This window comes from Cheilinus undulatus, linkage group 3, assembly GCF_018320785.1.
Source record: "Cheilinus undulatus linkage group 3, ASM1832078v1, whole genome shotgun sequence".
NCBI lineage: Eukaryota > Metazoa > Chordata > Actinopteri > Labriformes > Labridae > Cheilinus > Cheilinus undulatus.
The window spans coordinates 21,793,697-21,808,206 of NC_054867.1; the positions used below are offsets into that span (position 1 = coordinate 21,793,697).

At 39.5% G+C, this 14,510-nt stretch overlaps 1 protein-coding gene across 1 annotated transcript in view; it reads left to right on the forward strand.

The window, feature by feature from the left end:
- Positions 1 to 419: 419 nt before the first annotated feature.
- The window catches only part of LOC121529264 (inner centromere protein-like), a 34,200-nt gene continuing 20,109 nt past the window's right edge, over positions 420 to 14,510 (forward strand). The window contains exons 1-4 of the mRNA XM_041817059.1: positions 420 to 616; positions 4,860 to 5,816; positions 10,062 to 10,869; positions 11,353 to 12,420. Coding sequence (XP_041672993.1) covers positions 4,870 to 5,816; positions 10,062 to 10,869; positions 11,353 to 12,420 — 2,823 coding nt within the window. The 5' untranslated portion in view covers positions 420 to 616; positions 4,860 to 4,869. The remainder of the gene's footprint in view (positions 617 to 4,859; positions 5,817 to 10,061; positions 10,870 to 11,352; positions 12,421 to 14,510) is intronic.

Genomic DNA, 14,510 nt, shown 5'->3' on the forward strand with positions numbered 1-14,510 from the left:
AACAATTGCATTAAGAAGGACTCTCAGGCACTTATCAGGTCTTTATTCTCCTCAAGTCAGCTCTTATTTGATTAAGTAAAATGAAAAATAAACAATAAAATAAAACAAAAATACAAATAACAACCACAAATTGTGCTGCCTTTATTCATTGTTCGTTTGTTGGCACTTCTACACAATGATCTCTTCTGAAACTGTTTTGTTACAACGAAATTTTTTTTGGCTTTTGGCTGGAGCATGACGTTTTCTGATGAACAATTCTTTTTTTTTCTTTTTTTTTTAAAAAATGAACATTCTTTTACTTTTATTCTGAAGCAGACCTACGTCACTTCCGTTACGGTCTGTTCTTTCCGTTAGTAGCTTGATGGGGCTTTAGCGTGGCTCATCCCGAGGCGGGCTGGCAGAGGGAGGAGGGAGTGTCTGCTGGGTGTAGCAGCGGCAGCAGCAGCAGCAGCAGTCTGACGTCTTATTAGTGTGAATGACTTGGAGAAAAAACACTGACAACAGCTAAGTAGGCGAGACGGTCGAGGAAAACTGAGGAACAATTTTCCTTTGTGACTTGTTCCCGCTTCCTTTTTGTCCTCCTTCCTCCACCTGTATGACTTCTTGAAGACGAAAGGTAAAATACAACTTTTAAACGTTACTGCTAACGAAATGTAAACATTTCCCTAGTTGTAAAAGTTCATAAAGCTGATGTTTAGAGCAGGTGCACCATTTTTGTGAGCTTTTAAAACTCAGTTAGCCAACAAAAGTAACGTCATGAACATGGGTATCGTTATCTTTCCTAAAGAGCCTTTAAAGTAATGGGCAAAGTAGCTAGTATTTAACGTAAAGTTACTTTAATTTGGCTCCCTTTCCTTTGTCCAGCTGCAGTGGTCACACTGCTGGTTCAATGACTGTGAGTTCAGTGCTTTCGTGTTTATGAGTAACTTATTAACAATACATAAAGAAACACGTCTGCTCATTTAAAGGCAATTTAATATATGCTACTAGTTATGAAATCGCGATAATTGAGCTGCAAGAAACTAGATTGATCCAAACTAGCTGCTCACAGCATCAGTCAAAGAAGTAAATGATTAATGCTGGGGACATCAAACTGAAATGTACTCCGTGTAAGTTAAAGTTAGCCTTGGGTGGCTAACAGGCATTGAAAGGTAAACAAAGATAAAGAGACAAAAATCCCAGAAGCTAAGTGATTTTTGCACTGTAAATGTGGCCTAAGGAAGCACCAGAAATCATCTTTCAGCTGCAGCTTTATCTGCCAGACAGTGTTTGTTTGTCTCAGGAATGCAACGTTAGGAAAAGTTAAGCACATTTTTTTAACCTCAGTGGGTGGTGCATACAGTTTTTGGAGTTCACTCTGATCCCATTACACAATATCAAGCAAACCAAGAGGTGCTGTTATGTTGCAGCAATGCAGTTTGAAGATTATTACAAAACATGTCACATGTATAAAATACCAAAGTGCATACACTCAAACCAGTTGTACATTGATACTGTAAGAGTGACACAGTGAACATTTTGCTGACTGATATTGCTATTAAAGTGTACGGGGCGTGGAGTTACCGGTTTGTGTTAAAGTCTTACTGGTCAAACCAGATGAAATGCTGCGTACATTTCCTCTGGTATCTGCTGTAACACATTTGGAAACCTTACTGTTATCTTTTTTCACACCTGTGTAAATGTGGACTTTTGTCTGTGAAGGTTATTCGCTTTCATCAAAATATTCACGGGACTGTTCTTAAATGTCAGCAGGTTTTACCTTTCAGTGGTTTGCCTTTCAATTGACCGATCTGGTTTGATTGTGCTTTTACTGCACACCTTATTGTTGATGTGTGTGATGACTCATCAGGCCTTTTCCAGTCTCTGACAACATGTCTCCCAACTGCCTGCTTCATTCCTTTTTAAAGTGATTTTTAATTTTAAGTTTGATTTAATAAAAAAGACATGAACACAAGACAGCTGACATTATTGCCACGCATGAGTTAGAATATCACATCTGGTATGGTATCATTGGGGAAACTCTTCAGGTTTTAACTTCACCTTTAAAAACTTTCCCTGTAAAGATCATTTGATCAGATCGATGTGATAATTAACTTTTTATAGCTCCACGGGAGAGGCAGATTTCAGTTAAGAGATAGTCCTCTCAGTATAAACAATCGTTCAAAGGTCAAAGGTACGGATATAATGATTTAAGAATAGAGTAGAGGCTAGTCCATTGTGTGTGGAACAACAGAGTCTAAATCTTACTCTCATAACTAACAGACAATGTAGAATGGGACAGAATATTGATACAGGATTAACTCTTCATTACCACTTGTTTTAACATTATCCAATCACTGGTGCAAAATATCAATCTTGTGATGTAAACAGTAACAACCTCCCTTAACAGATACCCCTGACAGATTAACTCACTGAATCACTGACTCCTCATGGTAAATCCTGTGCTTTTTACTTTTTTGGTGGCATTTTGTATTTTTCAGTTAATTTGATATTGTGATGTATAATTAAATGACTGTCCAACAATAAAGAAATTATGCCACAAATGTTGTATCATGATGTTATCCTTATCTGGCCTCATGACTCGCATCATATCTTTTGTTACCCCTTGAAACCCATCACTAATGAAGCAACTAACTAACATTGGTTTTAGTCTCCCATTCCTTATTGTATTGTATCCATTGCATTAGAGAAGGGTGATATAGCTTAGAATTAATAACACAACATTTTTAGGCTATATTGAAATACATGATACATCAAGATATTTAGAAATCTTGTCTAAATGACTGTATATTTAATTCAACCCTTTGATGCATGAATTGACACCAGTATAGTGATTAAAGCAGACGCTGCTAGATCATCTAAACAATCTTTTATTGTGAATGGAAAGTTATAAAATGTTTTCCCCAAGGAGCTCTCCTGTGTAATCATCAGGAAAAAAGCTTGCTTGGAGGCACAAAACCTTTTAACCCCCAGCTGTGGATGTAATGTGGGGTTAGGCTGAGATAATACTCCACATTTGTGGGTCTCTTAATGTTAGTTTCTGGACCATATTTTCTCTTACTGACCTGTAAAATTCTGGCAGGGATTTTTCTGCAAAAATGTGCACCCAGGCAAATCATACTTTGGGCCGAGTGTCTTTATGAGATTTTTACATTGTGTTTTTTTTTTTTTTTTTTAAAGAAAACACCCACACAGTCCAACTTGCAAACAAACAAACAAAAAAAGGGGGGTATTTATTTGCAACGTTTCAGTACTACTGACTTTCATCAGGCAAAAAGTTTGTTCAAAGGGGCAGGACATCTTAATAAAAAATAGGAGGTGGTGCCACACTTGCAGCCACCTTCTCATCATGATGTCAAAGCTCAATTGACAAAACAAGAAATAAAACAAACATCCGCTTGTTGATTGAGAGGGTAAATGTGATTAAAGGCTAAGTGTATCATTAATTATATTAAATAAGGGGATTAAAATAGCCGAAAGAGAATACATGTACACTATAAAACAGGAAAAACTCTTCTGAAGCAACAGGGGCTGGGTTTTCAATACTAGTTTATAGTTCTAGTTAATTGTCCTACTCATGAAAATAGCTCCACAAAGAACCCCCCAAAAGAGAACATCCTAAAAAAATAACAATAATGTGGATTTGTTTGTTTGTCTGTTTTTTGTTGTTGTTTTTTTTTTTGCAAGTTGGACAGTGTGCGGATGTTTTCTTTGAACTGCTTGCTGGATGCCTTGCCCTCTGACGCACCTGTCCTGAGAAATAGATGTGCGTAGCAACCTTTCCATTGCAAAATCATGGCTTTTCAACAACTTACTGGGGCCATGTCTTTGGTAATGCAATGACTGTAATGGCGTATTCTTGTGGCATCTTTTATAGATTACGTGTTTTGTTTGTCATCTTCCTTTTGGGAATCTGAACCAATACCAGATGATGGATCTGCTGTTTCTCTTTTAAACAAAATCATCTGTCTCCGTCCTTATTGTATTTTATCCCATTGCACTGTATCGTTTCATGCTAATTCTTATTGTATAGTATCTAATCGTATTGTATTGTGTCGCATTATATTGTGTTATACTGTGATTCCCATCCCTGATTAGGCAATTTACAAACATTTATTTTAATTCCCAGTCCCTTATTGTATTGTATCCTATCATAATATCATATCACCGTGTATCACATTCCATCTTATGATATCACATTGTATTGTATCGTATCAATTTGTATCACATCACATCCCATCCCATCACATCACATCACGTTGCATTACATCGTGTCATATGGCATTGTATCTTACTGCTTTATATTTTACCGTATCATATTGCATCATAAGTTACTATGTGGTTCTCGTGCCTACAGAACAACTTATTTACTATTTTTTCCCTATTTGATTCCTTCTGTCTATTAATTAGATTTATTTAAAGTATTTTTGGGCATTGATAAAGGGAGCCCTGATGACCCCCACATTGATGGAAAAAAAACATCCAGTTTTGATACTTTTAACTTTGGATTTTGGCCAGACTGGGCGGTGTCAGATTCTTTTATTGATATTTTGTTTGTATGTCAATAAGATTGATCATATGAACTGCAAGGACAAAGAATCAGAGAAAGAAAATGGAGATATCCTTGCAGTAGGAAATATCTAAGATTTTGAATTTCTGGTGCTGTTCAGTTTGATTGATTAGCTTGTTTTTGCCGCCTGTTTTTGCCCTAGCTTTCAAAAATCTTGACCAACCAGACTTTTCCAGTCGTCTTTAAATCTATGTAACTACAAAAATCAACTGACTGTGCTATTTATTTTTCTCCAATGTAAATATGTAGTTCAGCATATGTTACTGCCCACTCTCCTCTTCTCTTTCAGTGGCTCAGTCATGGAGAGCTCCATTGAGGCTTCCTCCACTGCTGCGATCTCAAAACCAAAGCCAGGTCTGGCCCCTAAACCTCGGCTTGCTCCAAAGCCCTTCTCTCTGCAGAAGAACTCCAGCATTCGCTCCATCAACGCCCCAAAGACGGTCAGTACAACCTCTAAGCCAGCAACCCAGAAGACCACACCTGCTAAGCAACCCCCCTCCTCTGAATCCAAACCCAGCTCTGTGAGTGCGCTTAACACCAAAAACAAGCCAAATACAACAACAGACCACGAAGCTACTCCATACAAAGATACCATTGACTCTGGTGTAGGAAAATCAGAGCCTGCATCAAAAGCCACTCCACCCAAAGAAGCACCCAAGTCTGAGCCATCTCAGAAGGATGATGTCATCGAAACAAATCACAAAACGCCTGCTGACATTGTGCCTGAATCTGAACAGAAAGAGGGGAAAAAGAAAGAAGATGAATCTCAGGCTTCTGTCATCAAGAAGCTTGACAAATCAGATGGTGACATTTCATCTGCAATTGATCAAAAATATCGATTTGGCAGCACCAGGAAGCGGCTGCCAGCAGAGCTCACCTCGATGTTTGAGTCAGGTGGCCCTTGTCTGCCCCCTCAGCCGACTGTAACCGTCAGTACAGCCAAGAATGATGCAAACAGGCCGGAGTCAGCTCCAGCTCGAGCTACATCACCAGCACAGACAACATCAGAGCCATCAAACAATGAGGGTGGACTGAGTGAGGACTACAGTGGAGGAGGCAGTATAAAGCGCAGAATCAGTCAGCTGTTCGACTCTTCTTCGAGGCCAGAGGTCACAACAAAAAGAGAGGAGCCAGAAATTGTAAACTCTACAGGAGGAGTGAAGCAGAGGATTAAAAACTGGGTCACTGAGACAAACTCTGAGGCTGATAAGAAGCCTCAGGTTTTACACCGAGGACGCTCTAAGAGGTGAGTTATCCTCATTTTAACTCTCATGTTTGTGTTTGGTGGCATGTTAAAACATGACTGAAAGAAAAATACATTCTCTCGCAAGTGCAATCAAGAAAGATGGTTGAGTTTGACTCAAGTATGAGTTTGATGGTTTGGATATTGGCCAGTTTATTCTAGAGCTACATTGTTGTCTATCAGAAAGACAATCTGAAGGTTTTTTTTTTGTTTGAACTTGGTGCTTCATTAGAGCTGATAAAATCTCACTACCATGTGGAGAAGAGCTTGTTGCTTCAGGTTTACTGAAGAGAAAGGTCTCCCTGCTTCTGTAAAAAAGTTCTGAAATGTTGGGTTATGTCTAGAGCTGTCAAGGCTGGAATGATGAGCATTTCTTTGTAAATTTCTAGGAGAATGGCAAAAGTATTCTGTTGTTCAATATCATGACTGTAGTCAGATGTATGCCCTCAAGTTTCTACAAAACTCTAGTCACCGTGGCTAGTCAAGATAGACTTTCAGCATATCACTGCCTTAAAATAAAAAGTGGTAAATTAGTGCCACATCGATACATAGCACTTTTCTGGAGTTCTGACAAAAGAACGTGCTTTTACACTACATGGCACATTTACACTTTCACACACTGATAACCGTGCCTAGCTGGCCATTTGGATGTATCCTAATCAGATGTACTACACCAGGAGTTTAAACCTTTTTTCACCCAGTGCACTCCCAAGATAAAGCCAAAATCCCAAGACACCAGTGTGTCATGCCACATCATTTGAGAACCACTGTACTCCGCATTACACTAGGGTTGGGTATTGTTAAGAACTTCACGATTCAATTCAATTTTGATTCTTTAGATTGCGATTCGATTCAATATAGATTCGATTTGATATTGATTTAAATGCCTCAATGTCGATTCAGTAAGAAGTAGAAATACACAGATAACCTGTTGAAATTTTTTTTATAATTATTTTCATGCCCATGTGAACATATTTGGTAAGTCACCTCACATTTTTGAGCAATAAAACATCTGAAAATAAAAATTTGCACAATAATAACTTATTTGTGCATATGGAGTACAAAAGTAAAAAACATGACAGTTCTGTATAAACACTGAAAAACTCTTGAAAAACTCTTGGAAATTGTGATAAACCTCACATAACGTGGTTATGGTTGGTTGTTGTTTGGTTGAGTGAGGCCCCCATCCATACAACGCACAGCGTCCCCACTGGCCAGGAGGTGAATAGATTCAGAGGATTTGCTGAATCGATATTAAATTGGGGGGGAAAATATTGCGATGCATCGATTAATCGATATTTTTGCCCACCCCTATATTACACATAAATGGTTATGCTTTTTGGAGCCACCTGGGGTTTAGAATCTTGACCAAGTCCAGTTCAATGTGTAGGCTGGGATCCAGACAGCCCACTCTACCACTAAGCTTAAGCCACACAAATTCATCTTGTTACTGTAACTTTTAATGTTTATGCCCCCCCCAAGAAAAATATGTATACACAGTATTGTTGAAATTATTATATGTTTTCAATATTGGAGAGCCAATACGGCTTGCCATAAGTAAACATATTCAAATGTAGGTATGCACAACATTGGATTTTTGCTGATATCCAATATGGCAATAATTATCATTTTAGCCAATAACAACATTGAAACGTAGTTTAGACCTAAAACTTCAGCACTAAGAAAACATTTTAAAGTTTAGGGACTGTGGATGAGCAAAGAAAAAAGACTTCACATGATGTGGGTCTGTTAGTCTGCCTACAACTCCACAAACTTATTTGTACATATCAGAGGTGGTAAAAGTACCGTTATGCTGGTTAAAACCTACTTAAGTAAAAGTATTGGTCTGTAAACCTACACAAGTAAATATAAAAGGTATGTGATTTAAGTTTACTGTAAGTACTGAGTAGCTACTAAGGATTATACAGTAAAATATGATCTTTCCCTTGTTATTAAGAACAAAAAGAGAATAGAGCTCCAATTAGGATGATCAGGTAAAATTTACAGAAAGTAAAATACACAGCAAAATTGACAGTGTTAATACAACTCATATAGAGTTAAATTTAACACAATTCAACTGTCTTTATTGGTCCACACTACATATATCTAAACTACACTTTTGAGAGTGTTGAATATTTTCCAAAACAACAGAGCTGCAGTAACACTTGAATGCCTTTGGCTGGGTGGTTCTTTTCTGAATGGAACAAAGCAAAAAGTCAACCTCATAGCAAGGCAATCCATACTAATAAAGAAACACAGCATGCATCCTTTAGGAACACCTAAAACTTAAGGCAGGAGCTCTAATTCACTCTTGGGGCAAATGTGTCTCACATCAAAAACTGCAGGTACATAAGCAAAAGACCCCAGCAGGGATCACTGTACAATAGTCAACATCCAAAAACAACAAAACACTCTGCCCAAGGACATGATGGGAAAAGACAGTGGGCAGGGCTAAAATTGCTCTTTTGGAGTTAGGAATTAACTCGAAAGTGTTTAACCCTTAGATAATGCTCCAGTGTTTGCCATGTCCAGCTGTTTATGGATGTGATGTGGGATCATTCTCTCTTTTTGTGCTACTGTGTAGTCAACAGAGGTAGAAAAGTACAAGAATATTGTACTCTGGTAAAAGTACAGCTACTCTGGTTGTTTACTTAAGAAGAATGATTTCAAATGTTCTCAAAAAAGTACAAGTACCCAAAAGCACTGCTCAGTTACAGTACTATGAGTAAATGTAATAGGTACTTTCTACTCTGGTACATATGGCCAATATTAATATTGCAGAAATGTTCATATTGCTGGTATTGGTAATAACCTTAATGACTTTGCTTAAAACCTTAATTTCAGATTCCTTTTTTAAAAAAATCTGTGTTAATATCTTCCTCACACTGCTGATGTTTTTCACACATCATCTTTTCAGACTCATTCCAAAAAACTTCTTTTTTATGTAAATCTTTGTCATACAACTTTCCTCAGCCATCAGGTAAGCTTACCTTACAAAATTCAAACTTATAATTTGTGTTTTGCCTGACAACTAGCTAGGAATTTATCTTTATGACTACACAGTAAAAATGCTGATGTGAATATCTAGTGCTCCAACTTATCTGTCCCTTTTTTGTGTGACATGTTTGAATTTTTCATAAAGTGCTTTTTGTCACATACTCAGACATGTTAACAGTGATTGAATTGCAATGACTGTTCAACCAGACTGTGCAAGGGCACACTATTTGATGTACCTAATAGATATATAATTAGGTTAAATGTAGAAAAAAAAAGATAAAGAACTGGTAAAGTGTACCAAAGTGTAAAAATATAGAAGTATACTGTATAGGCTCTTTGTACAAACAAATCAAATAAACTTATTTCCATTATATTCAAATGGCAACTTGTGCATTGTGGAGATTTAATGGATGCAGGGAAAAAGTCCAATGTACACGCAAAAGATCTATGTTATTTTCCAAAAAAAGCAATCAAGCAATCAAAAGAACTAAGACAACGATGGCTCCTTCTGCCTCTCTTGCACAGGTTAAAAAAAAAAAAAAAAAAGAAAACATTGACTCACTCAGGTGCTTGCTTGTCCTCTACCAACATCAACTTCGTCGACTACATTGTTAACAAATTACAAAACCAAACTGAAATACTTATAATACAAAACTGAATATGCTAAAAATGCAAAAAAAAAGTACTATCAAAATGTATGAATAAAGAAAACACCTAAAAACATTTACACAAAACTTGCAAAGTAGGGCCATGCAGATGGCGTAGTGGTTAGGTCCTGCCTCATGTCCATGGGCGGCCCATGTTCAAGTCCCCTGTTTCTGATTCTATTCCCTGTCCTTCTCTATCATTGAAGGCAAAAAAGCCCAAAAGTATATCCTTAAAAAGACTTACTAAGTAAACAAAATACCAAACTATAAACAAGCTACAAATAAATAACTCCTACAGGTACAGTGTGAAAGTGTCCTAAGTGCAGTGTGTGTGAGGTTGTGTGACATTTATCTACATTTGTGACAGAGCCATATCAGATGTTTTCCTGCTTCTTCTAGTCTCTATGATAAGCTAGCTGATGGTAGCTTTAATACTCGGTGTGCAATCGTAAGAGAAGTATTGATATTCTCATTTTAGTCTCCAAAGAAAGCAGTTAAGTAATTGAAGTTGGCTAAATTTAAAAACATCTTCTTGCTTGTGTTCTTTCAGAATCATGCTCCTACAGACTTGAATTTTTCACACTGTACTATCTCTCTTTCACAGCTTTGAGCCACCAATTGCTTCAACAGCAGTAGAAACACCTGAAAAACCAAGTGTTGAACCTTCTACATCCAAGACATCCGATGAGGTGGATCGCCCTTCAAAGGTCTCACCAGCTGAACGACCCACAGACTCCCCTAAGGAAACACTCAAGGATGCTCCCTCTGAAAACAAGGCATTGGAAAGCCCTGCTGAGACGTCAGAAGAAAACACAGACAAGACAAATATGGATGGAGTCCAACTACGAAACCGTGGCCGATCATTAAGCCAAAGTGCTGCTGATGAAATAGACTCAGCTGCTGGTAACAGGCCTCTAAAAAGGGACAAAGTCAAACGGCGCTCCGTTCACTTTGGTGTTGTGGAGAGGGATGATGGAGGGCCTCCAGTGCCCCTGGGCTCAGACCCTGATTCTAGTGAAGAGGAAGGAGAAGAAGAAGAGGCACCTAAGGAGGAAATCCCTGAGTCAATACCTGTCTATAGACGAGTGGGATCATTTGAGAAGAAGGACAATGATGCACAGACAGAAGAAGAGGAACGACTGAAACATCTGGAGTTTGAGAGAAGACGGAGAGCAGAAGAGCACGAGCAGGCAAGACTTCAGATCGAAGAGGAGCTTAAACAAAAGGAAGTAGAAGAAGAGAGGGAGAGACAGATGGCAAGACAGAGAGAAGAAGAGGAAAAGGAAAGAGCGAGGCTTAGAGAAGAGGAGCTGGAACGACAGAGGAAGGAGGAGTGGGAGAGAGAGAGGTTGAAGGAAGAGCAGATGGAGAGAGAAAGGCAGAGAGAAGAAGAAAGGGAGAGGGAGAGGCAGGTTGAGCTGATGATGAAGAAACAGAGAGAAGAGGAAAGAGAAAGGGTAAGAGAAGAAGAGGAAAGGCTTCGAAAAGAGCAGGAAGAAAGGGAAAGACAGAGAGAGAGGGAAGAAGAAATACAGAGGGAGAGGCAGAGAGACATGATGTTGCAGAGACAGAAAGAAGAAGAAAGAGAGAAGGCAAGACAGGAAGAGGAAAGGCTCAAACAAGAACAGGAAGAAAGGGAAAAGGAGAGACTGAAGGAGGAGAGAGAGAGACAGAGGCTAAGAGAAGAAGAGATGGAGAGACTGAGCGAGGAAAGAGAGAGACAGAGGCAGAGAGAAGAAGAAATGGAGAGGGAACGGCAGAGAGACATTATAATGCAGAGACAGAGAGAAGAAGAAAGAGAGAGGGCAAGAGAAGAAGAGGAAAGGCTTCGAAAAGAGCAGGAAGAAAGGGAAAGACAGAGACTGAGGGAAGAAGAAATGGAGAGGGAGGGGCAGAGAGAGATGATGTTGCAGAGACAGAGAGAAGAAGAGAGAGAGAGGGCAAGACAGGAAGAGGAGAAGCTTAAAAGAGAGCAGGAAGAAAGGGAAAAAGAGAGACTGAAGGAGGAGAGAGAAAAACAGAGGCTAAGAGAAGAAGAGATAGAGCGACTGAGAGAAAGAGAGAGACAGAGGCAAAAGGAGGAAGAGGAAAGATTGATTCATGCACACAGATCTGAGGGAATTCTGAGAGAGGAAGAAATTAATTTAGAAAAGCAAAGAGAAGATGAGTGGGAGAAGGAGTGGGTGAAAAAGACAGAAAGTTTAGGAAGAGGAGAAGGGGAGAGAGAAAAAGAGAGACTCAGGCAAGAGGAGAGAGAGAGAGAGAGATTAAAGGAGGAGGCTGAGGAGAAAGAGCGGGAGAGGCTGAGAATGCTAAAAGAAGCAGAGATGGAGAGATTGAGAGAAATAGAAATTGAGAAACAGAGAGAGGAGGAGAGAAAGGAAGAGGAACAGAGGAGACAGCTAGAGAGAGAAAGAGTGGAGGAGCTGGAGAGGAAAATGAAAGAGGAGTTGGAGAGAAAGCAAGCTAGGGAACTTGAAGAAAAGTTTAAACTAGAGGAGAGGCGGAAAGAAGAAACAAGATTATTCAGCGATGCTCCCCATAAGTCAGAGTCATCACTTCTCCCCTCAGAGAGTCAAATCGAGGTTGTTTACGATGACTTCTCCATCAAACAGTCTCTGATAGACGTGGACTTCGATGATTTTTCTGTCAAACCAAAGAAGTGGGGCTCACAGACTAAAAAAGAAGAAGCCAGGCAAAGGTGGGAGGAGGATCCTGTGAAGGAACAGGAAGTGGAAGCTTTGGTGCCAGTGGAGGTCAGCCGCAGGGAAAATAAAATGCCAGAGCAGGTGTGGAAACCAGACAGCCCACTGAGCACATTAACCCAGGACAGTCCGGAGGAAGAGGAGCCAGGGTCAGAAGGAGTGCAGCTCATCTCCATAAAGTTTGTCGAAGACAAGATGATGGAGAAGGAAGAAACGGTGGAGGAGGAGACAAAGGAAGATGATGAAAACAACCAGAAGGTAAATTCCTTGGTGTGTTTTTGCTTGATTTATTTTCATATCGCCCCACAGAAAGGGTGAGGTTAAGAAAAGAGACAGGAATGTACATGTAAATGTGCTTTTTTCGACATCATGAATCACAGCAGCCTGGCAGTATCACACACCTCACCTGCACTAACACATCGCCATTCCTGTAGCACAGGGAAAAACATCTTGTTATACTTGCTTCAGCAGCTGTGTATGTGTGTATTTATATGTGTGTGGAGTCATGACACTGAGTAGTGTAACGGGCACAGCCTGAAATGTACTTGTGCGTCCGCCACGTGTCAGGAGTATGGTCTTATTTTCTTGCAGCTATGCTTTTTTTTTTCTTTTTTAAATCTGAGAAAGATTAATGAAGATACAAGAGACATGCATCATAACTGAGAATGCGTAATGTTATAAGCCAGCTGCATTGGCAGATATAAGCTAAAATAGTGAATTGTCAGTATTGACAGGTATGTAAATTTGTGCAGATATGTCTAGCCAGTATTGGCTGTACACAGTGACAGAATCTGGAAATGTTCTACTGTACTTGAAGAATTACGTTGGTAAAGGGAATTCAAACTACTACAACAAAATCTGCTTGAGTTTCTACATTTTTTAACCTCATTTCTTAAACTTTAAAGCTTGTTTGATGAATGAAGTTATAATCCTACACTGGCTAGATTTTCACTTTAGCAGAACATGTTTCTGTGTTATTCCAATGACATTTTCAGAACTATCTCAGTGAACCATCCACTTCATCATGTTATTTGATTAAGAAAATTAAGTTGTAGGGATGCAAAATATTGGATCCATTTTAGCCAATACCAATAACAATACTTAAACATGTATTTCAGACCCAAAACGTAAGATCTTAAAACATATTTTAAGCATAAGCATGCAAAAGAAATTAATTCAAGTCCTGAATACACACTTTAAGTTTAAGGAATGAGGACGAACAAAGAAAAAGACTTTAGCTGAGATTGGTCTGTTGTTGGTCTTTCCTAAAAGTCCAACCATCTGTCCATTTTCTTCTGCTTATATGAGGCCGGGTTGCAGTGATAGTCAACCTAGACATCTCTCTCCCCAAAGACATATTCTAGCTCTTCCTGGGGGATTCCAAGGTATTCTCATGCCAGATGAGATGTATTGTCCCCCAGCGAGTCCTGAGTCTAAGCCGAGGTCTCTGTTAGACCTCCACAGGGAGGCATCTAGGATTCATCCTAATCAGATGCTCGAGCCATCCCTTTTGAAGCAAAGGAGCAGTGACGACTTAGAGCTCCATCCAGATGGTCAAGCTCCTCACCCAACCTTTAAGGCTGAGCAAAGCCACCCTCTTGAGAAATCTCATTCTGAACGCTTGAACTCGCAATCTCATTGTTTTGGTCAATGCCCAGAGTTCATGACCATAGGTGAAGGTTGGAACAAACATCGACCCATTGTTCCACTTATTCTGTGCCGGGTTGTGGTGGCATCAGGCTAAGTCAATTCCAACATCTGTTTCCTAAGAGACATTTTCTGTCTCCTCCTGGGAGGTTCTGAGGTTTTTCCAGGCCAGGTGATATATAGTCCCTCCACTGAGTTCTTGATCTACCCCAAAGTCTCCTCCCTGATGGATGTGCCCAGAAGACCCCTATAAGGAGGCGGACAGGAGGGATGCTGATCAGATGCCCAAACCACCTGAACTGCTCCTTTTGATGCAAAGATGTAGCAGCTCTACTCTTAGTCTCTCGATGTCTGAACTCCTCTCCCTATCTCTGCATCTGAGCCCAGCCAGCCTCCTTGAGAATCTTATTCTTTTGGTCTCTACCCAAAGTTCATGACAATAGGTGAGGATTGGAATGATGACTGAACAGTAAGTTGAAAGCTTTGCCTTCTGCTTAGCTCCCTCTTCACCTTGACAGTCCAGTACGGCGTCTATTTAAGCTAAAATGACTTTGCAAATATTAGAATGTGAAATAGCTGCTAAAATCCAATATTCTGCATCCCTATTCTTAATTTGTTGTGTCAAAATTACTACCCCTGGAGATAAGGGGTGGGAATCCCAGCACAACTCACAAAATGATGCGATAGTTGGCCCATGGTTA